We start from the raw sequence: 22,792 nt of genomic DNA, 5'->3' as shown, positions 1-22,792 counted from the left end.
GCGCTGTGTCACCTCAGTGACCCGCAGCTTTTGCTGCTCCTGATGCTTTAGAGGAAGGGTAAGCCGAGCAAGCACAGCACCCTGCTTTTGTGGGGACATTCCTCCTTTACTAAAGCAGCAGAAACATCACGTATCACGCTGGGCACCGGCAGCGACAGCACTGTGGCTGCGTTAGGTGAAACGTGAGGCTCTGCTTTCCTCCGTGCCACCCCAAGGGAGGGCAGGAGCGACAGGGGATGGTGCTCAGTGACACCCAGGCCCGACGGCGGCCATGACACAACTCCCCCCATTTCCCCCCCCCCCCATCCGGGCACCGCCATGGCGCCCTCCCAACGGTCACCGCCGCCGGCCGCGCATGCGCGGGGAGGGGAGGGGGGGGCGAGTCCCTAGCGACGGGGCTAAGGGGGGGGGGGCGGCCATGGCGGCGGGGCCGCGCCGGGAGGAAGAGCGGAGGCAGCAGGAGGAGGAGGAAGATGAGGAGGAGGAGGAGCAGAGGGTCCCCGTGAGTACCCGCACCGGGCTGTAGGGGGGTGTGGGGAAGGGGAAGAAGGGGTCTGGGGGGGGATTTGGGCTGGTTTCGGTGGTGTTTGTGGTGCTCCGCGAGGGACGGGGGTGGTCTGGGGGCGGCTGGCTGCTCGCCGTGCCCCGCAGAGGGGGTGGGGGACACGGCCCCCGCAGGGCACCTCTCCTCCTCCCCCTGGGCTTAGAGGGCTGTGGGGGGCCTGATCCTTCTCCCCTGCTGCCCTTGGAGGAGGGGGGCTCGGGGACTTTGCTGTGTTTGTGCCGCAGCACTGGGTGCGAGGGGGGAGCTTTGGAGATCCGCCGTGTCCCACCGTCTCCAGCGGCATCTTCCTAAACTTGCACCTCGTGGGAGCTTTGGGAAGCTGCCTGTGGTGTTGCACGTTTGTGGCGCCTGCGGTTCCCCGTCCCGCTGTCTGCTCGGTGCTTTGCAGAAGCAGAAAGGGCTTGCGGCACCTGCACGTGTCCCCGGCTTCCCAGGCTGTTGGGAGGCAGCTTTGTGCTGGGTGCTGGGGCAGCTGACGCTGGGTGCTTGGGGCTGGAGATGTTCGTGGGTGTCACGTCCCGATACGTGTACTAGGAAAGGTATAAAAGCTCAACACAAACGTAAAGCTGCAAGGATCTCACGGTGATCGCTCCAGAGCTTCACCCTGGAGCTCTGAAGGACCCCCGAGGTGCCACCACCAAGTGACAACCCGTGGTAGGTGTCAGAGCGATTTTTGCAGACCGAATCGTTAAGGTTGGAAAAGACCTCCAAGATCACCTGGTCCAACCGTCAGCGTGCCTTGGGAAGAACCACGGATTGGTACAGCTTCCCATCCTATCACAAAAACTAATAGAAACTAAAATAAAGAGTGGAGGCGGTCCTATGAGTAAGTGTGGCACATCCAAAGCAAGTCCAGCGCCAACAAACACGTGAACACAGGGGTTCAGATGGTGTGGTCTTAATTTGGTGTCTGAAAGCCTTTTGGTGAAGGACCTTCACCGTGTGTTTTCAGGAAACAACCGAAGAGAAGTTTTTTGTGCGATGGTGTGTTTTTGTATATATTTTATTAGCAATGAAGTTCATCTGCATGCTGATTTACAGACGGACAAGTCTCATAGTTAAATTTGTGGTACTCGGTTGTATGTGATGGTACAGACCAGTGAACTTGCCTCCTGCTTCTTATTTTGTCTTCATGGTATTCATCATAGCTCAGTTCGGTTTGATCCGTTTTGGGTTTCATGTTTTGTTGTTTCACGGTGGCCAGTGCTTCCTTCTCTGCGTGTGTTTAGCTCTGAGGTTTGATTGCTGCTCTGACAACCAGAGCTCAGGCCTGGGAATACCAGATGGAGCCGAGCCAAGCCTGTTACCAGAACGCTACCTCTGTTTTGGGTCCAGGGGATGCAGGTGCAGGTAGGCAGGAGGGCAGCCGGATCTTCTGGTTGTCCCAGCACGGTTGCTCTTACACCTTTATTGCACGTTTTTGTTGCAAGAGATTATTTTATCTATACTGTCAAGTGACAAAGAGAGACTAATGTTGAAGACCCATGATTGTAAGGTGTAATTCCTAGGGCTGTGATTTCGTGAGTGGCATACAAATCAGGAAGTCTACACCAAAAGAAGTAATGTGCTGCTGTGTTCTGGTTGCTTCTTGTCAGTGCTGTCTGTTCTGATAGACAAAAATCAATGCAGTTAGGCAGTGGGCTGTTAACTGCATTCAAAACTGCCTTAAGAAACATGTAGACAACTCTTACCCCAAGTTTTTGCTTGCTGAAGAGAAACTGGGACTGTATCTTCCTGCTGAAGTGCCAGTTTATGCTAATTTAAAGATGTTACGGAACTGCTGGCATTGGACTGTAAGAATGAGAGAAAATTCTGTCACCAACATAGCGCTACTCTTTACTGTTTATGCTATTGTTTTAACAGTGAAAACAGTTTGGTTTTAGTTTGTTTTTGATTGTGAGGATGATTTAAGCAAAGTTTTTATCCTCAGTTTAGTTAAACATACGTATTGCAACTGAGATCCAGTAGGATCGAGGTTGTGGTTCTTGCTCTTACGCACTGTGTGTTAGTGCCTGCGGTCTGTAAAGTCCATCATTGATTGTCAGAAATACTTATTTTTTGCTTTTTTAACTGAAGTAGAAACATCATATTAGGGTACATCTGACATGGTGCCTTTTACTTCAATGGTAATTTAGTATGGAAGCGATAAAGGAACGAGCATTTTCTTAAAGCTCAGATGACAGATGATGGAATACAGGTTACAGCTCTTGAAAGCATCATCTACACAAAAATCTAAAACTCAGAGATATGCGTGGCATTTTTACTGATGCAAAGCAGTGAGTATAAAGAAGTTGTTGACCTCATTACTGAAAAGCGTTCAGGAACACTGTTAAGTGTTCACGTCGGAGTTAAAATTTGGATAGTAAGCAATTAAGGGATTTTTTTTTCACAGGAATGGCGCTAAGATGGATTAACTACTGTACGAGAAACAAGCAGTTCTGAAATCTTGGGTAGATGCTTAAACTCTATTTAATTCAAATAAAGACAAAATGTAGAAGAGCTTGATGCTTGGAGGAAAGTTCATTCTAATTATTCGCTGTTAGATTGCTGAAGAGGCTGTAGTGGTGTTAACAGATGTCAGGAACTCGGTGTGTTCTTGCAACTGTAAATCCAAAATTAATTAGTTCTGAATTAATAGGGCGGTCCATGTTCAGTGCCAAAGAAGTGGGATAACATCCTAGTTTCACGTAAATCTTCTTTAGCTTCAGTGCCTGGTCAAAGGGCTTGTGGGCGAGAGGCAGTGCTTGGGGCAGGGGCGGCTCATGACAGTGACCCCTTGGGGGAACCAGCCGGCTCTAAGCCCATGGGGATGGGTGGGTGCTGATGGCACAAACTGGCCTCTGTCGTCTCTGAAGAGCTGCGATGACTGGGAGATGTCTGCGATATCTGCAAAAAGGGTGATGCTACCCTCTCGCAAGAAGGGCAGGAAGGGGGAACCTGGGGAACAACTAACCGGTTAGCTTGGCTAGCTCTTCAGACCCCAACTGGTGGTGTTCCTCGGGCCAGTCCCTGGCCTGGTGCTGTGTAATGTCACCACTGATGACCTAGGTGGATGGGGTGAGCACACTCACATCGAGCTTGTGGATGACAGCAAGTTGGAGGAGTGCATGATGTGCTGGAGGACGTGGATGCCATTCTGGGGACCTGGCTGAGCTGGGGGAATAGTCCAAGAGGAATCTCATGAGTTTTTTAGGAATGAAAAATGAGGAGTCTTTCTCGCTGAGAAGGAAAATCCCCATACTGGAGATCCTTCAAAGAGGAACCTGAGGACCTGGTGGACAGCAAGGTGAACAGGGGCTGGCGGTGTGCTCTCAGCAGTGATGCAGGCCTGCCGCTTGCTGGGCTCTGTTAAAGAGTAAGTAAAGCGTAAGTAGCAGCTGGAGGCACCTGTGTGTTCCCTCTTCTTGGCCACACCAGGTCCTGTCACCTTTTTTGCCACCGCAGGAGAGGTGAACAGAGCCACCCGAGTTCCCTGGAGGCCTCCAGGACAGTTGGGGCTGGAGCATGTGGTGCGTGAGGAGGGGCAGAGGAGGCTGGGTTCACTTGACTGTGTCCAGATCTGGCCTTGAAGTCCGTGCTGCTTTCAGCAGGAGGATGGACCCAGTGATGTCCAGAGGTCCCTTGCAACCTCAGCTATGCTTTGATGACACAAAGCTGCTGCTTCAGGCGTCAAGGTGCTTTACAGCAATCAGCTTTGAGTGCCTTACAGTGTGCATGGTTGAGGTGTAACAGGGAACAGAGCACGTGCTGTCAGCCTTGGAAGCCTTACTTTTGTAGGAAACTGGGCAAAAAATAGGCAGAAATTGACTAATGTTGCCCCTGTCCTTTTGGGACAATCCATAAAGATGTTATAACCTTGCCTGTGAACTATTATTTTTAAAAGATTCACAGTGTTGTGCTAGCAGCCGTTGCAATGTCAGTGCCTATTGTGTAAATACACAGATTATCTCCCTGGAACACATTTGGCACACCCTGACAGCTCACTGTGTTGTGAGTTTTGCCTTGCGTTGGAGATGTGTGCTGGTTGACGTTGCCTTCAGGCCAGAAGGGAATGGCATGGGCCTGAGAAGCACTGCTGGCATACCAGTCCTTATCAAGGAAACTAACGCAAACTGTTTTGGCTGTACCTTATCACACCTGACAACACCAAATCATTGTTACATTCTTCGAATCCTGTTCTCGAAATCCGCATTACTTACAGGTATGCTCACAGATGAACCTCTAGTACTGGCTCATTTGCAGACGGTGGGAATCTTGCTGTTGATTTCAGTAGCTGCGCGGAAACGCTGGCAATTTTCATACAGCTTGTGGTACCGGGCTTCTGGCCAAGAACAACTCTGATGTAAAAACCTATTCTGCATTTGAATGAGGAGCGAGACTGCTTTATGCTTAGTATTCTGACACACGAAGCAGGTTTGATACGGACTGTAAAGCCACGACAAATTGTTGGGTTACGCTGGAATAGCCGTGTTCCTGTAGCATTCACGGAGTTCTGCCTCTGCGTGCAGCCCTTGAAGTGCTTTTGCATGGCAGCTGCTTTGCTTTTCTTTGACTGTCCGTTACCAGCTGATAACTACACCGTGGAAGGAGCAGGGCAGGCGTGACACAGCGTGCCCTGTGTTCTTCGTGTCCTAGCAAAACTGATTTTTTTAATCCTCGGGCATGGCTGGGTCTGGTGCTGTGCTCACACCTCCCTCCCTGAGGCTCCCCAGGCGAGGGAAAAAGCTGTGGAAAGCTAGAATCAGGTATGATCTGTGACAACTTAGAGCCTTTATGGCTCTTCCCAAATAAAACGTGAACGTAAACTAATGGATGAATGTGAACAAGGATCTCTTAGTACACAGCGCAAGTTTTGCAGCAGTGAAGAAACCTCCAGCGAAAGGATTTCAGTCGTAGATGCTCTGGGTGCAGTTATTCAGCACACGTGCCTGGGGTTTCGAGGGTGGGGATTTTTCTGCATCTGAATCAAAAAACAGTTGTGTATACAGATGGTCGAATTCATGTTTGTCTGAAATATGAAATGTTGCTTGTCCAATTATTCATTAATTGTGTTTGTGTGTTGTTTGCTTGTTTCACCACGAGCAGCAGGTGATAAAAGCACAAAAAGGCAAGAATTCAGAACAAACTGTTTGTAACTAATGGAAATGAGTTAAGAAAATGTCCAAGTGTGACTTTTGTCGAGAAACAATTTCAAACCCGTTGAATTAGTCTTTGAAAGGGTGAGTGATCTAGAAGTGATGGTGTTATGACTGTGTCTTGTCAGTGGGGTTTGCGATCTTGGGGTAAGCTAAGGAAGTACGCACCACATTTGGAAGGCATTTCAACTGCAGTTCTTGATGTTTTTCCTGGCTCATTCCTATTCAGTATTTTCATTGATGAATTAATTGCACGATCAGTGGATGGCAAGTCCTTGAAAATAAGTAGCTAAAGCTATGCTGGGGAAAGTGGCAAGTGCTCTGGAAGATGGCGTCAAAATGAGGAATGTTCCTGAAAAACTGAAGGGAGGTCCTGAATTTAACAGTTTGAAATGTAACAAGGGCAAGTTCAGAGTGGTTTCTGTCTCTAGCACTGTTGTATGTTCACCTTAATTTGGTGCAGACACTTGCTGATGCTGGAAGAGCTGCTCCCGAACCTTGCTGCCCGCTCTTGCTGGGTTGACGACTTTGCAGCTGCATGTTCAGCTGGGTAAGGAAACTGACACACAGATTAATCCTGAATTAACCTGGCCATGTATCGTTGATTTTTAGGAGGCAGTAATGAGATGAAATAAAGTATTTTGAAGAAGTTACAGTGTGTTTCTGATGTTTGGGGAAGATCCGTTTCTTCAAATTGCTCATCTAGGGCGTTCTGTTTCCTACGCCTCTTCAGATCTTTGTTGTGCTGTGGTCTGTTGTAGGATATTTCTACTGGGGTATTTTTGGTGATCAGTGGGTCAGAATAAAGTAAGCAGGCACGAGTCTGGATATTCAAACTTCCAGTGGTCCAAAACAGAGGAACCTTCCCGTTTCTTTCCACAAAGCGTGGCGTCAGTTAAGCATGCCAAGCAGGAGCTGTTCCTGCCATGCAAGTCAATGGCACTGTGGGGCGTGGGGGTGGCTGGGGTTGGTAAGCTTTATTTTCGTCTTTCCTTCTCATTATGTGTTTAGCAGCACAAGCTAACTTTTGGATTGCAGGAAGAAAAACCTGGTTACATTTTCTTCATTTGAATTTAGCGATGTGGAAGCCCTCCGAGATGATTATACTAATTTACTCAATCCCGACTTATTTTTTTTTTTTTTCGCTTGCAACTGCTTCGTTATGTGCCCTGGTACACACAGTGCTAATATCTGGCAGATCTGTTCCATTGTACCGTTCCTTTAATATTGCTCTTTGCTATGAGGATTAAAACCAAAATAATGAAACAGAAAGTGCCGTTTGCACGTTCCCTTTGCTTCCCTCCAGCTGCTAACGCACGAGGTCCGAGTGACTTGGCTGGCTTTGAAAAGGAGAGATTATTTCCCTCGCGGAGCTCTGCTAATGTCACGTCAGGCTCTAAAGAGCGATGCTAAACACGTGGCACAGCTTTACGCACGCAGGAACGAGAACCTCCCGCTGGTAAGCCTGTGGGTCTCCAGCCCTGAGCTGGGGCGTTTGCTGGGCGAAGACAAATCGGGTCGGGAGGTACCAGGAAAAAAAAATCCCGCAGCGTGAGAAGTACTTGGGTTGAGGAAGCTTTCCTTGGGGGTCCTGGTGCTTCGGTACCTCGAGCATGATTGGCTTGTGATTCTCTCTGGTTTTAGAGCGTAAAATTTGGAAATGTTTGGCTGTGGATGTATGCAGTTGTGTAAAAACTGCTTTTTCTTTTTTTGAGGGAAGTTTTAAAGGTGCGAATTCATGAAATCTTCCCAGAAAAACTCTGACTTGTTTGTGTCAGAGTAACTAACGGTTTGTGAGACCCCAATAGCTCTTGATGGATGTGATTCTTTTGGAGATACGCAGCTGAACTATTTAAATAGCAGCGGTGGAATGGATAAATGTATGGATAAAACTGATAAATGGCTTCAGTGAGCATCTGCCAGGTGGGCAGCCTGAGGCTAGGACAGTAGGATTGCTCCTTGATTTGTAGAGCTTTTGACTTGTTGGGTGGCTGATTTTCCAGGGTTTTGCCTTCCAGGACACATCCATCAGTTACTGACAATAACTGTTTGTTTCACATGGGGTACCTTAGGTGTCATGCTATTGATGTTTTCTGAAGAGCGTGTTTCAGTGGAGAACTCCTGACTATTTATATTCCTTTCCCAGTGGTCCTGCTTCATTTTTTTCCTCACATTCAAATCCTCTTCCGTCCCAGCCCCTGGTAGTTTTGCAGAAAGATCAATGATTTATGGGCGTTTTGATAAGAAGTGGTGTCAAACAGCTGGAAATGAGAACTGGGCACTGGTAGAGTGGGGGACCAACAGCGAGTGTTTCTGGATTTTTTTTTGTCATTTTTTAATTTCTTTTTGGCTAAACAAAAAACGTACTTTGCTTGTTTGGATCAGGGAGGTGCATAATGCAAAATACTCATGTTTCACAGAAATGGACTGCAAATATCCCTTCCCTGTAGCCACTGTGCAGAGTGCTTTTCATGTTGATCCTATGGTGTCACCGTGACAGTGACAGCAGTTCCCGTTGTAATACAGCATGTTATCAAGGGGCATCGTTATTTAATTGCGATACAAAAAGTTTTGTCTTATTTCACCTTCTCATTTCATGCTTTAACCTCCTGGGCTTGTGATACAGTAAGTGCTTCTCTTTTGGACTCTCTGGTAAGAGGCAGGCAAGGACAGAGGAAGGCGCAGAGCATCACAGGAGATGTGTGCAGCGTTGTGGTCATACCACGCTACTCCGGGCTCAGCTCTGGCATTGATTTGTGGTGGTGTTGTATACGTTAAGGTCTCCGTGCCTGGTAAAAGCAGGATAAATGTTTATCACATGCATTCTAATTAGCGCCAAGAATCAATATTTGTGATACAGCTTTGGGTCTTTGCACTGTGTATGTAGGTACTTTTAGCAATAGCGGTGCTGCTGTGGCTCCTTGCTCTCCTGGGTGAGTGTTTGAACCTAAGTAGTTCTGGGTGTAATCGTGCATGGGATCTTCTAGAATATTGCTGTTTGTCCTAAATGCATCATAACTCGTTAGTGCTTTCACATATTTTGAGTGTTATTTGTCTTGTGGCACGGTGACCAAAATACATCACTCTGTGTGCGCTGAAAGTATAAAGAAGAAGGGTTAAATTCAGATTCTGTCTGTAAGATTTAATGAAATTGTCATGTTTTCTTTAGGTTGTCAGACAACTTTAAAAAAAACAATTTTTTTTTTAAAAATCTTTGTAAGCAAGTTAATCAGTGGGCTTCGGGAGGTGAAGGATTCTCCTCGTGTGAAGTGGTTCCTGTGGCATGTTTGTGGGAAGTCTGCAGTGCAACTGCTGGAGCACAGAGAGAGGATTTTAATGTAAGTGGCTGGCAGGTATACAAACAACGAAAGGATTTGGAGAGGGTTTGCTCACCATAGGCTAAAGAAGGTTACTTTAAAGAGGAGCGTGAAGAATAACAGGCACAGTTCAGGCGTTTAGTCTTTTGTTCGTTGTGTGCATCTCGAATGCGGTCATTGCTCGTGCGTTCTGCTGTCCTCTGGAGCCCTCACTCAATTAGCCACGCGGAGCACAGCTAAATAAAATCAGTACCTATTTTGGGGGGAATTAGTTTTCTAAGCGCAGTATGGGGCCCCTACCTAACGCTATTAATTTCCAGCTAGATTAATAAAGTCGCCCTTTGTTGAGGATGCAGAATCAAATTTTCAATAGCAGGCCTTAATTAATTTACCAAATAGCTCCTGGAATATTTAGCATTCGGAGCTGTTGTCACGTACACTTCAGTGCCACTTCTTTTAATGACTTGTGTAGAGCGAACAATAAAAACTAGGGGAATGCAACAGCGATTGAATATATGCAGCGATTGAATATATGCATACAGGCTACAATTATTACCTTTAGTCTTGACACAAAGCCCAGGCAAAGCCTTTCTTCTTTTTGTGCAGGGAATTAATTTGGAGAAGCGTAGGAGAGCTGCTCCTCCCTGCCTGTGTCCCCAGGACAGCAGGGCAAGCTCCTCGGGGCTAAAAGTGCTGCCCTGCTCGGCGTGGGTAAGGCTGCACAAAAGACTATGACCACTGCTTCACCTAGTGGTTTCTGCCGGGCTGAGGCTTGGTTCCGTCCGTGTGGATCACGGAGCTCCTGTCATCTCTAATTTTAGAGCTGTTGTCTCTGAGGGTGGGGAGCTTCATCAGCATTGCAGCGACGCTTTCAAGAGAAGCTTCTTTTTTCGCTTAGATCTTCATTAAAGGTGCAGTGACGTGGAAGGCAAGTCCTCGTCAACAAGAATCAACATCTCTCCGTTGAGTGCTAAAGCTTGTTTAAACGCAGACAAAAATTTTCTTGCTGTTCCAGGTAATTTTGGGGTGCTGACCTACCCAGAAGCAAGGGGTGCTCCACGTGGCTGTGGGCTGTCAGTGCCACGCTGCACACCCACGGCTGCTCCGGGCAAAGGAAAGCTGCATGTTTTTGGGTTTGGTGGTGCTGCTGCGTGGAAGAATGGTGCCGAATTTTGGCAACTGTCCTCCTTCCAAAAGCTAAAAATTGTGAGATTGCTGCATGGAGTTGAGGTTTGTGTAGCTGCATCTGGAAAAGATGCAGAGGCGTTGCCCCAGAGATGTTCTTTAGTTTAAACGCGTGCATTTGAGCAAGCGATGTATTTTAAAGGAAAAATAAAAATAAAAAAAAATAATTAAAAAAATTAAAAGGTCCCCGGAGCAAACACTTTAGAGGCAGGAGAGGTTCAGCTCTGTGCCTTCCCAGACTTGGTAGGGGTGGAAATGTGCCGTTCCCTGGAAGTTTGGATGCCTGGTAATTGGGATTTAGAGGGAAGGCCCAAACGCCTGTAGGTGACAACCCAGCCTGGTTTATTTTTTGTGGATGGACCGAAAGTGTTGGTGTGCTTTGCGTGAGAAATCATCTTCAGCTGAGATTCTGTAGTAAAAAGTTGTCTCACCTTTTTTAAGTTCAAGCAGTCACATAAAAAAGAAAAGTTTTAAAAACTTTTACTCATTTCCTTGCCGGCTTTTTGTGCGTAAGAAGAATTAAACAGAATTCAGGTGTAAATTTAGGTGATTTAGTCGGTATTATCCCTGGCTAAAGAAAGCAGTCTTAAATACTGAATTTTCAGTATTTTTTTTGCTATGTTTGCATCTGATCTCTTCCCGTAAAGACATTCATATTCCGTGAAAACTCTGGCTTGCTTTTCAGGCTGCAGAAGGTACTCGGTCAAATGTAGATCTGTGCTGCTGTAGATCTGTGCTGCTGAATGGGAATTGGCGAATGAATGTTAGACCACTTTGTCAGAAATACATAACGAAAGAAAAAGTCACCGAAGGGCTTTGCAACTGAAGGTTTAGATCCAACAGTACTCCAGTTAGGTGTGTAGAGGGAGGGCTTCCAGGAAATCCTTTGCTTCTCGGCAGCCCTGTCCTTTTCTCAGCGTGTGCCTGCCTACTTCAGCCCTTCATCCCCTGCCCGGGTGATGGGCCCTCATCATCCTCCTGCCCAGCTCGCTCTGGCTGCAGCGTTCTTCACTAAATACACCTCCAAGGGTGGCTGAGCTTTAAAAAATTTGTAAAATATTTGTTATTAGTAAGTTAAATTGGAACCAGAGTTGGCGTGAGGAAGAGTATGAGGGCAGGGAGGTGTATTAAAGGGGTAGGAGAGCTGCAAGCCCTTCTGGTTGGGACTTCACGTCAGATTGCTGCATTAATAACCTTACCCGATATTCACCAGTGCTAGTCTCCAGATTTTATTTATTTATTTATTTTTAAGCTAATAATCTGCTTTCCTTGGAACACTTTTCTTTTGGCTGAATCTGGGAGTTGCAAACGTGTCTGTCTTCACACTTGTATACGATTGTGCTTGGGCCTGGCTGAGGAAGGCTGTTAGAGTCGCTGGGGTGGCAGGCATGGGATGCTCTGGGAGAGAAATTTGTTTCTGACTGCAGAATAGATTCCTCTGCTACGTCGAGGGAAACATGTCACAGCTGCTTTTCTAGGCAGAAGTCCAATTTAACTTCAGTTCATGTCCTCAGAGTCAGGTAGTGCTAAACTGTAATATAGAGATCATCTTGTAGTTGCTTTAAGGTATTTACATAAATTGCCTTTAAAAATTGAGTTAAAACAACTTAAATTGAGTTGGTAACACTGATATAAATTAAAAGCCTTCTGTTTTTAACAAAAATAATATAAAAATAACAAAAGACTATAAAAAGAAGTCTGCTGTTAATAAAAGAGACAGGACAAATGTCAGAATGATTTTGATCTAGACAGTTGAGTTTAGTGTTTTGTGATTTACTCAGAGCTGCATGTACGTAGGATGGGAATGAGAAGTAAGTCTCTGGCCCTCAAAAACAAGGGGCTAATGTGCAAAAAATTACGCTCTGTTGGGACTCTGCATGGAATTTTGTTCGCTGGCCAAATCCACTGGGGTGGATGCCTAACTTCCAGCATTACAGATGTCCTGGCTATTTTGTATATTTAATTGTCAGTTTACTTAGGTATGTATGCATGTTGAAATACCCAGAAATTTTCTGCTTTAAAAATGCACGTTGTTTCTTTCAGCCTATTGCAACAACTCCACCGCATCGTCGTTGGAAGGAGGAATCGCTAAGCCAGAGCAGCAGCGAGACCCAGGCATCGGCTACCAGCGGCATCTCCCTAGGAGAAGCGATACGTCAGAGAACTGCCATTAACCAGGTACTTGCCTTGTGCTTTTTTTTTTTGTTGCAGTTGAAGGTTAATTATGTGACTTAAAATAACACAAAGGGCTTTACCTGTATAATTCAGGCCTACCCCCCGTAAAGTTCGGTATTTCTGTATGTTGGAACTGCAGAACTACAGGACTGTTGTAAAATCTGTCAAGTTGTCTAGCCGTGATCCAGGTGTTACAAACCTTTTCTACATATACAGTGTTCAAAACCGAGTCACCAGTAGTTCAGCTGAGAACATACCTGTGCTGAGGAGAGGGGGGTGACCTCTGTTTTCTGGTTATTAACTTACACAAATTTTCCAGTATAATGTTTTCTGCATCGCAGCAGTGATGTGTATCCAGTTTGCAATTCACTATAATCCCGATCCTGCTACTCCTTCTAAGTTGTCAGATCAGTCCGCCTCAAAATACTGGATTTGCCTGTTAGCAGAGAGCCATGCTTCAGTTCACGTAAAGTGTGACTACTTCTAGTCCCTAGTTTTAGTGACATGTTCTTGATTTGATTAAGGAAAATTGTACTTGCATTGCGATGCAGTAGTTCTATCTAATGGATACGCTGCTAAATATTTCAGTACTCCAAGAACTGCATAAGATCACAGTTTTTTGGAAACAAAATTTCTCATCAACTCAGAGTTCTCAAATGGACTATAAAGAATCTTGAGCGAAGATGATAGCTCCTGTAGTAAAATCCTGATGTGAAAAGCAGCTTTTAATACCTTAGCAGCGTTTCAAAAGGCAGAAGAACCTGCAGCTATTATGCAAGGATGCTACTTCAGTAACAACTGAGTTTTAGCGAGGTGGTCGGTTTGTAACAGCAAAATGCAGAGCATCTGGCATTGGTGGTTCAGTGGTAGAATTCTCGCCTGCCACGCGGGAGGCCCGGGTTCGATTCCCGGCCAATGCAGAAACGCCCAAATTTTTGTGCCAAGAAGGCCAGCAGCATCCTGGCTTGCATCAGGAATAGCGTAGCCAGCAGGAGCAGGGAGGCGATCATAGCCCAGTACTCAGCTCTGGTGAGGGTGCACCTTGAGTGCTGTGTTCAGTTTTGGGCCCCTCAGTGCAAGAAGGACATCGAGGCCCTGGAGCGTGTCCAGAGAAGGGCTACGAAGCTGGTGAAGGGCCTGGGACACAAGTCCTGTGAGGAGAGGCTGAGGGAACTGGGGGTGTTTGGTCTGGGGAAGAGGAGGCTCAGGGCAGACCTCATTGCTCTCTGCAACTGCCTGAAAGGAAGGTGTGGGGAGCTGGGGGTCGGCCTCTTCTCACAGGTAACCAGTGATGGACCAGAGGGAATGGCCTCAAGTTGTGCCAGGGGAGGTTCAGGTGGGAAATGAGGAGACATTTCTTCTCAGAAAGAGCGGTCAGGTGTAGGGACGGGGTGACAGGGAGGTGGTGGTGTCACCGTCCTGGGGGTGTTCAAGGGAGGGTTGGACGTGGTGCTTGGGGACGTGGTTCGGTGGGTGACAGTGGTGGTAGGGGGGTGGTTGGACCAGATGAGCTCAGAGGGCTTTTCCAGCCTTAACAACTCTGTGTGCTCTGTGTACTTCTGCCAATTTACCAGGACACTTTCTTGCTCATATTAATGTATATGTAATTACGTTATATATGCTCAAGATAATGGGTTGCCTTAAGTGATTGGTATTCTTAAGTCTTTACACCAGACAGGTCTGTACCTTTTCTATAATTAAAAATTATCCATTTAATTACTTCCCCAGTAATCCCAATGCAAATTCTTTAATGAATTACTTGAATTGACGATGCACCTTTCCAGTTGCACGTGAACTGTATGTCTTTTTCTGTTAAAAAACAAAACGAAGGGTTGGCTAGAAGTCTCAGGCACTATCTGTGTGAACTCAGAACTTTTATAACTAGAATCTTTTCAAAGTTGAATTGGTAAGTGCTCTGCTTGTTAATCCCCAGTTACAGAATGCGAACCACCTTTACTATACAGTGTCAGGTACTGTATTGGCCCAGCATCCTGCAGAAGCATTTGTCTTCATTGGGGTTGTCATTTCTAAGTGAGAGATTTCATTCTGGTTTGGAAAAAAGTCTTCTATATTTGTAGGATTTGGAGATGGAGCTCAGTTTCTGAGAAGTGATGGAAGGCTGGTGAACAGGTAGTGAATACTGAGAACTCAGACCATGGTGAGAACTGACAGTGGACTTCGGCAGTTCATTAGTGCATCGTGATTCGTTAACAATGACAACTGAGTATTTGTATAGAAAATACAATCTAGAATCAATGGCTTCACTATTTCAAAACCTAGGCTTTAATTCCTTGGAAAAAATGTCTTAGAATTTTCTTGATGCACAGTTTAATCTCCCCACTTGTTCTTAGGAAATTGAGTCGTGGTATCAGCTTCCACCAGAAGTGGATGCCAGCCGATTAACTGCTGCCTCGGAGACGAAGCTTGGCCTGACTTGTGATAGAAATGACCTGACGGAGTTCCCTACGCTGGAGGAAGGAGTGTTGTCTTCAGCAGAAACATCCAGAAGGCAGTATCCTGGAGATACATCACGTGGCTTACTGCTGGGTATGTTCAACACGGCATCTTTAATCTGCTAAATGATTAGGATTTTACTTTTCCTTTCAAACCAGTCCTCAGCTTGGATTTGACTACTTCTTGTGAGAACTGGTGTTCACAAAATATGTTCTGTGTAATTTTGTTGTCAAAGCCCATCTTCAAAATGAGATAGAGAGCTTGTGTGCCTTCCCTGGGTCTTTTAATAGGTGAACTGATTATCTTTGTTCTCAGGTAAAACTGTAGTCTTGTTTTCCTGGAGAATTAACAGTAAGCTGTATTCAAGTTAGAAATTTTGGGGGTTCTTTTTAGGTGATCAGATATTCTCTTTAAAACCTGTGTTAGTTTTAGTCATAAATCTTAGTTAACTTCAAAACAGTAAACTAGATGTAATTGATAGCATCAAAAACTTTGGTGTGTACATATTTGTACCCGTCTCATATATTCAAGCTACTGTGTACTGCTTCCACCTTTCTCTGCTTTTTTTTGTTACAAAGCAATCTCCAAATACAGTTTAAAAAAGTTTTCAGTGGCCCTTTATAGAGGTACTGTATAAATGCTGCTGCTCTTTAATTAATTGGTATTTGTATTCATTTGCAGATAAGAGGAAAAACTGAAGAATTTTAGCTAGAAGTACTGTACTACTGCAACCCAAACTATCCAGATAAAGGGATTTGCTCATGTAGGAAGTTAGTATAACAAAGACTACCTGGAAGGGGAAGGTGATGGTAATTTTCAAAACGTCTGAGTCAGCTGATGTCCACCCACTCGCACTGTTGCACTCAGAACCACCAACTTATTTTTTTTTTTCACCTGGTGGTCTAGCTAGGATGCACTAGCCTCTGTGTTACAGACCAGCTATCAAAACTATCAAGTTCTGGTTATGGGGTGGTGCTCTGCTGTATCCTGCTGTCCTCTTGGGCTAACAAGAGAAGGCACCATGTATATGAAATGCTGCAACCTTGTTATCATCCTATTTTCAGGGCACAGGGTCTTCTGTTAAACAGCCTTCTGTTCTGGTGCTTGCATGTGTGTTCACAACCAAATTCTTACTTCATTCATATCAGCATTAAGGTTTTTGTTACAAGTCCTTAAATTTCTGTCTTCAGACAATACCTCTATTGGGTTGTAACACATTAAGGGAAAGAATCACTATCTGTCTTAAATTGGTCATTTGGGCCTTGCAGTGCTTTTTCAGGTGGTGTATTCTCCTCAGTATTGTTAATCATAGCGAAGATACGAAAGCTGCGTGCAGTTTATTGCTTTATTACAAGCATTGTCATTAAGAATGCAGTTTCAAATAGAAAAAACCTGAAGGGTGTTAAAGCTAATGTCTGTGACCATCCAGAGTAATACGCTGATGGTAAATACTTAGTTTTTGCATCAACTGATTATAACAGCTGTCAGTTTTCTGACATAATTTGAGGCTTTCTGGCTTGGTGTTTCCTCATACTTCAGCTTCTTGTTCTGTTTGTTGTAGTTCAATAAGTTTGTTTTCCAGCCATACTAATGCTGGTGTAGCAATCTTCCAGACCATATAGTTCTGATTAGCTAATGCATGATGTGGCTGGACACTGCATATATTTCATCCTTGATATGTAAATGAAGAACACATGGAGTTCGGTTATCCCCACCAAGCTGGATACTGGGAAAGAATATGCATGCAGCTGTTTCTAGCATCCTAAGTGAGAGAATCATTAACTGCTGATTCGTCCTGTATTCGAAGTAGTTTTTGCTGCATTCAAGTACAGCGTTCTTCTGGCTGTATTCCTGTAGGACAGACCCGTTTGTTATAACTCCATTTTTCACAACGCATTTTTAGCTCTGCTAATACGCCATGAGCTCTCACATGAGGTATCCTGAGTGACTGATGGATTACATTTGGTAATGCTAGTGGGACCGTGCATCTATTATTTGGCAGTCATCTTTATTTTTGACATAAAGTATCCAGATTTTCTGTTTCTCTGTTTTTTTTCTAATCTAATCTGATGACATGGTTGTATTGTTTCCATGCCTAGAACTTGCACCAGCCTAGACACAGATTTATTCATGGAATCATAGAATAGTTTGGGTTGGAAGGGACCTTAAAGGCCATCTAGTTCCACCACCATGGGGTGGTTCATTTACTTATTTTCTTTCTGCATTGAGTGTTTAGATAAATGATATTTTTGTAGCAATAGACCATAATTTATAGTGTTTAATATTCTAGTAGTGGTCCTAATTGCTAACACATGCCTTTAGGTACAATTTATATTGCTGTCAGAAATATTTTTCAGTTTTAACGCCTCTGTTTTAGAAAAGATAAGCGTTTCTGTTGCTTCCCTTCACATCTAATTGCCACGGTTTAGTTAGATTGATTTGAGAGGTTCCAAAATTTAATTTTTGCCTTTATTCATTCCGTTTTACATTGATTTTCATCCATGTGGAGTCAGAATATTCTAATTCATTCCGGTTGTATGCTTTTTAGTTCACTGGCAGCAGTACATCTTTGAAACAGAAAACTTCTGTTAGTACCACAACATTATTCTCTGCATCTTAAGATGCAAGTGATACTACTATACTACTGATTTATTGAAGTAGTTTATAATTATCCTCAAAATGGTGGAAACAAAGACTTTTTTTTCAAATGATCCCCATTAATAATAGCACACACATCTGTCCCCCAACAAGAGAAACTAATTTCTCTTGGAAGCGGAGCCAACCTTGATTGGATCCATTTTTCTTTATTGCTTTTATTTGCTTGTATTTGCTCATTTTTTTTTGACTTTGAGCTGTGGCAATCAATTTATAAAGTATATTATACCTTGGGCCATCAACCATGGCATGAAATTTAACAAGAACAGTTGAATTCTGTGCCTGAGGTGGAGTGATGCTGGACGTAAGTACAGATTGGGAGACTAGTGGCTGGAGAGCAGCTCTGCAGAAAGGGATCTGGGGGTGCTGGCGGCAGTGGGCTCAGCACGTCCAGCAGGGTGCCTGGCAGCCAAGAGCGTGTGTTGGGGTGCATCAAACACGGCATAGCCAGGCGGTCAAAAGAGGTGATCCTCTGCTGTGCTCAGTGTTGATGCAGCCTCGCCTTGAATGTTGCGTGCAGCTCTGGGCTCCACAACATAAAAAGGATGTTAAGGTCCTTGAAAGTGTCCAGAGGAGGGCAGCAAAGCTGGTGAAAGGCCTGGGAGGCATGTCCTGTGGGGAGAGGCTGAGGACACTGGGTTTGTTAAGCCTGGAGTAAAGGAGGTTGAGGGGTGACCTCTTTGTTCTCTGCAACTCCCTGAGGAAGGGAATTAGGGAGGCGCTCATCTTTTCTCACTGGTATATAGTGACAGAACGCATGGGAATGGCACAGAGCTGCACCAGGAGAGGGTCAGACTGAACGTTTGGTAAAACATCTTAACTGAGAGGGTAGTTAGATGCTGGAACAGGTGTCCCAGTGACGTGGTGGTTGCCTGTGCCTGTGTGTGTTTAAGAGTGTTAACCAAATGACTCAATGATATGTTTTAATTTTTAGGTCAGCCCTGAAGAAGTCTGACCGTTGGACTCGACCTTTGTAGGTCCTTTCCACTTGGAACTATTCTATCTTTTCCTTTTTTTGCATATGCACACTTAATAAAACCAAAAAGTAAAGGTAGAGCTAGGTAGTATATAGTTAACTGTACCCATATAGAATCGCCGAAGCATTCAGGTTGGAAAAGACCTCTAAGATCATCTAGTCCAACCTTTAATATTGTGTAAGTGGTTTATTTTCCTTTTCTGTGCTGTCTATGGAAGACACAACTAGCCAAGAGTGTTATCAATACTTGGTTTCGTTACCCAGGCTAGAATGGTTTCCTTGCTTACCTTACTTAATTATTGCATTATTTTCGTTTATTGCATTTCTGTTTCCTTACTCATCCCAGTTACAGTGTTCAGCCACTGTTCAGCAGTCCCCCACCCATGCTTGTTGTCCATCGGTTGCAATGCTCTTGTTGCATTTAGGTGTAGAGTTCTGCTCTTAAATGCTGGTTCTTACATCACATTTGATCATGTGCTGTAAGTTTAACTTCTGACTTTCAGCGTTAGCTTTGTCTCATTTCCAATCAAATATTGTGCTTTTAATTTTCCCTGTGCAAACCTTTGTTGGTCTAGATGATGTAACAGTAAGTTACAATATGTTAACTTCTTGCATGCTGATAGCACTTATTTTTCTTTTTTTCTTTACTTCCATGGCACCCACCTGGACTTCTTTTATGCATATCCTTGCATACGCTTCTTGGAAACGCATTTCTTAACAATGCTGTTACTAAGCTTGAAGTGTTTCTTTTTGTACTGATACCCCTTAGAGGATCACTCTGCAAAATCAAGTGTTACCCACCTGTTATGTTATTATATTTGTGACTCACTTTTCCAGGATGTAGCTGAAATTGCTGAATAAAGCGGCTTCTAAGGCTGGTTTCACTACACCATCTTTTTTGTTCTTTTCATAAACAAACAAGGTAATTATAGGCAAATAGCATGATTGCTTGTGATATTTTAAAAATAAGCCTCTGTTGCTTCCAGTTAACGGCAAGTTCAGCTTGCAATTTGCTGTTCCTGTACCTGCTTGTGTGCGTGTTGCTCTTTGTGGTTGTTTGTTCTGAAGTTAAAAAACTGGCTCAAGGGGATGGAGTTGAAAGTGCCTTGGGAATAGCCTGATAAACATTTGTGGCTCCTAAGGGTTTTTTGAATTCAGTGGTGAATATACATAGATTTCTGTGAAGAAAACCAGGACAGAAGATGACATCTACCTGCAAATGCAAAACCTGGGACAAAGTTAGCTTTGGTAGAAGTAGTACATCTGTTGAAAGAACAGGAAAAATCCTGTGTGTGATAGAGACGCATAGAAGTAATGACCAAGCACATCTTTTTCCTTCTTAGAAACTTCAGGTAGCTTATTGTAAGTCTTGGACTTAGACTTTTGCCAAGACATAGACCAAAAGCAATATATTAACTATACTGAATGCTAAACCATTTTGCTATAAGCTTTTCTTCTTCTTTTTCTAAGCATCATGTTAGCAAGATGAAATGAGGTCCTGTTCTGGCATAACAGCACAGGCAGAAAAGCTGGTATGGCTGAATTAGTTGCTGGCTGCTGTGGATTTGGAGTGACTTTTGAGATGTTTTGGAATAAATGTTCTCCTTTATGAAGCAAAACACACTCCTAGCTTTCTCATGTTTGGGTCTACAGGTAACATCTCACTGCAATGTACACATACAGTGTCTGGCTAAAGTTAGGTAATACTGAATAACACCCTTTTTTTTGTTTTGCCATGTGGGAAATTCAGGTTTGTCAGATATTAGGAAGTGGAAGGACACGATAGGTTAGGTATGCTTTATCTTTGACTACATCCTCATTGTAGGGTTAGTGTATTTAGTATGTTGTATAGCTTTTTGTCCACATTAGTTTGCAGAACTAGAAACCTTTTTATCATGAAAAATTTCCTGTTATTTGTCAAAGTTTGTTTTTTTAAATGCAAGATGAAATAGAAAGCATAAGGCTTTCTAACATGATACTTAAAGATCTAAGAATTCCCTATACTTCTGGCATCTTATTTACTGCTTTCTAGAGTGTGTTCCAGTAACCACAGCATTTCCTTATATAAGCTTAAATTTCCTGATCTGAGAGGGAAGGGAGCAACGTAAGCTATAATACTAATTTATTCCTTTCTCTCTTCGGAAGGTGTTTGAATCACCTTTTGGTGGTGGAAAGAAAAATCACAATGACAGTTGCATTGAAACTGCTCCTGCTACATTGTGGAACAGATTGACAAAGCCAAGAAGGTTTTGTTTTTGTTTTGCCTTCCTTTTTTATCTTCCACAAATGGCAGTTTGACTCTGGCATTCAGAATTGTCAGCAGGCTGTAAGATAATGTAGCATGCCCAGCTTTGCTTGTTCAGTGAATTCAACTGTGAGGAAGCTTTTGACCTTCAGAGCGACAGCAGGAAGAATTACTGTTTTGACACAAGATCCTCGAAGTGTGTTGTACTGACGTCACTTGCTGCTTTAAGCATCGAGCACCTGCTTCTCTGCCTGCAAAACCTAGGTTATGCTGGAGTGTAATGAGCCCCTAGATCATTGTAAGCAACCAAAATATGATAGCAATGATCCTTCTCCCTCTAGAATAAGTTACTGAAAAAAATAGAGTTCGTGCGCTGAAAGATTAGAAAAGGTTTAAAAAAAAAAAAGAAAAAGAAAAGAGCTGGAAGGGAAAGAACATTTGACATGGATGGAGTTATGTTGTATAAAATATTTTTAGTTTTATAGCCTCAGTTAAAATTAATTTATTGCACTCCATAAGGGTGTTTCTGCAGGTTGCTGCAGGGGGCAAGCTGGAGGACAGGGTTTCCACCAAGGATGCAACTGTGCTGAATCGCAACTGCTCCTTCCCCCTCTTTTCTCTTCCCCTTCTTCTCACCCTGCATGGCTTTGTTGTTCGTGTGCTGCCTCCAGGCACTGAGCACCAGCACCCTTCCTCTGAGTGAAGTTCTGGTGCCTGTGCAAAAAGAGGAGGGGGAAATGCATTCCTGGGCTGGGGTGGGGAGACTGGGGCTGTACCTTGCTGAGATTTGCTTTCATTGCTTTGGGTGGAGGTGGAGAACTTTCAGGCTCTTGTTCAGGATGATGTATAAGAGGCTGAGGAAGGAGAGAAGAGAGAATTGAAGCAAAAAATAGATGTTGAAGCTATTAATGATCTATTTAAACTACTTTGTACATCTTCTAGAACGCCAGCGATGTTGGATCTTGTCGATGCTCTCCGGAGTATCTTATCATCTGGGTTTGCATAGCTTCCGTGTTTTATGTTGGATTGTTGTTTTTTTTATATATATATATATATATATTTTTTTTTTTATATATATGAACTGAAATCCTCTTAACTACCAGATTTCTGGTCTTGCATGCATACATACAAATGTGATTGAGTCACCGGTAATCTTCTCTTTTATTACACTAACGAGATCTAGCTCTGACAGCCTTTTGTGGTGAGGCGTGCTTCTCCGATCACTTGGCTGTTTTCTCTGATCCTCCCGTGGTATCTTCTTATTTTAGGGGTATCTTCTGAGTTACGGTTATCAGGACCTGCAAATGCTATTTCAACAGTAGCTTCAGCAGAAGGTAGGCGAGAGCAGTCCTTGTTACTACTTAGCAACAATTTTTCTCCTTGTATATCTAGAAAACATGCTTGCCATTCTGGGTTCAGTAATGCTCTGGGCTCCTGTCCTGGCTTGTTGATCGTGACCCCAAGTCATCCTCTAAGGTAGCCCTCGACTCTGTTAGATTTGCTAGGGTGCTTTGTCCCCTGAAACGTATGGCTGGACTTTGGTCATACAAAGATCTATTTCTATAACAAGATCTATATCTATTTATCTATATAAAGATCTGTATCTATCTATCTATCTATATTTCTGGGCTCTCTGGTACAAAAAAGACAGGGATCTCCTGGAAAGAGCCCAGCAGAGGGCCACAAAGATGATACGGGGCCTGGAGCATCTTCCCTATGAGGAAAGGCTGAGAGACCTGGGTCTGTTCAGCCTGGAGAAGAGAAGACTGAGAGGGGATCTCATCAATGTGTATAAATACCTGAGGTGTGGGAGACAGAGGGATTTGGCCAACCTCTTCTCAGTGGTTTGTGGGGATAGGGCAAGGGGCAATGGCCACAAAATGGAGCCCAGGAAATTCCGCACCAACCTGCGAAAGAACTTCTTCACGGTGAGGGTGACGGAGCCCTGGGACAGGCTGCCCAGGGAGGTTGTGGGGTCTCCTTCTCTGGAGATATTCAAGGCCCGTCTGGACGCCTACCTGGGCAGCCTGCTGTAGGGAACTACTTTGGCAGGGGGTTTGACCCGATGGTCTCTGGAGGTCCCTT

General features: G+C 44.3%; 1 protein-coding gene across 1 annotated transcript in view; it reads left to right on the top strand.

Moving 5' to 3' along the window:
* Positions 1–381: 381 nt before the first annotated feature.
* The window catches only part of ALMS1 (ALMS1 centrosome and basal body associated protein), a 72,406-nt gene continuing 49,995 nt past the window's right edge, over positions 382–22,792 (top strand). The window contains exons 1-3 of the mRNA XM_080592084.1: positions 382–502; positions 12,246–12,380; positions 14,729–14,924. Coding sequence (XP_080448210.1) covers positions 419–502; positions 12,246–12,380; positions 14,729–14,924 — 415 coding nt within the window. The 5' untranslated portion in view covers positions 382–418. The remainder of the gene's footprint in view (positions 503–12,245; positions 12,381–14,728; positions 14,925–22,792) is intronic.

Source organism: Anser brachyrhynchus (genome assembly GCF_964034855.1).
Source record: "Anser brachyrhynchus genome assembly, chromosome: 4".
Lineage (NCBI taxonomy): Eukaryota > Metazoa > Chordata > Aves > Anseriformes > Anatidae > Anser > Anser brachyrhynchus.
The sequence above is the reverse complement of the archived record's forward strand: the minus strand, read 5'-3'. Positions and strand labels throughout refer to the sequence as shown.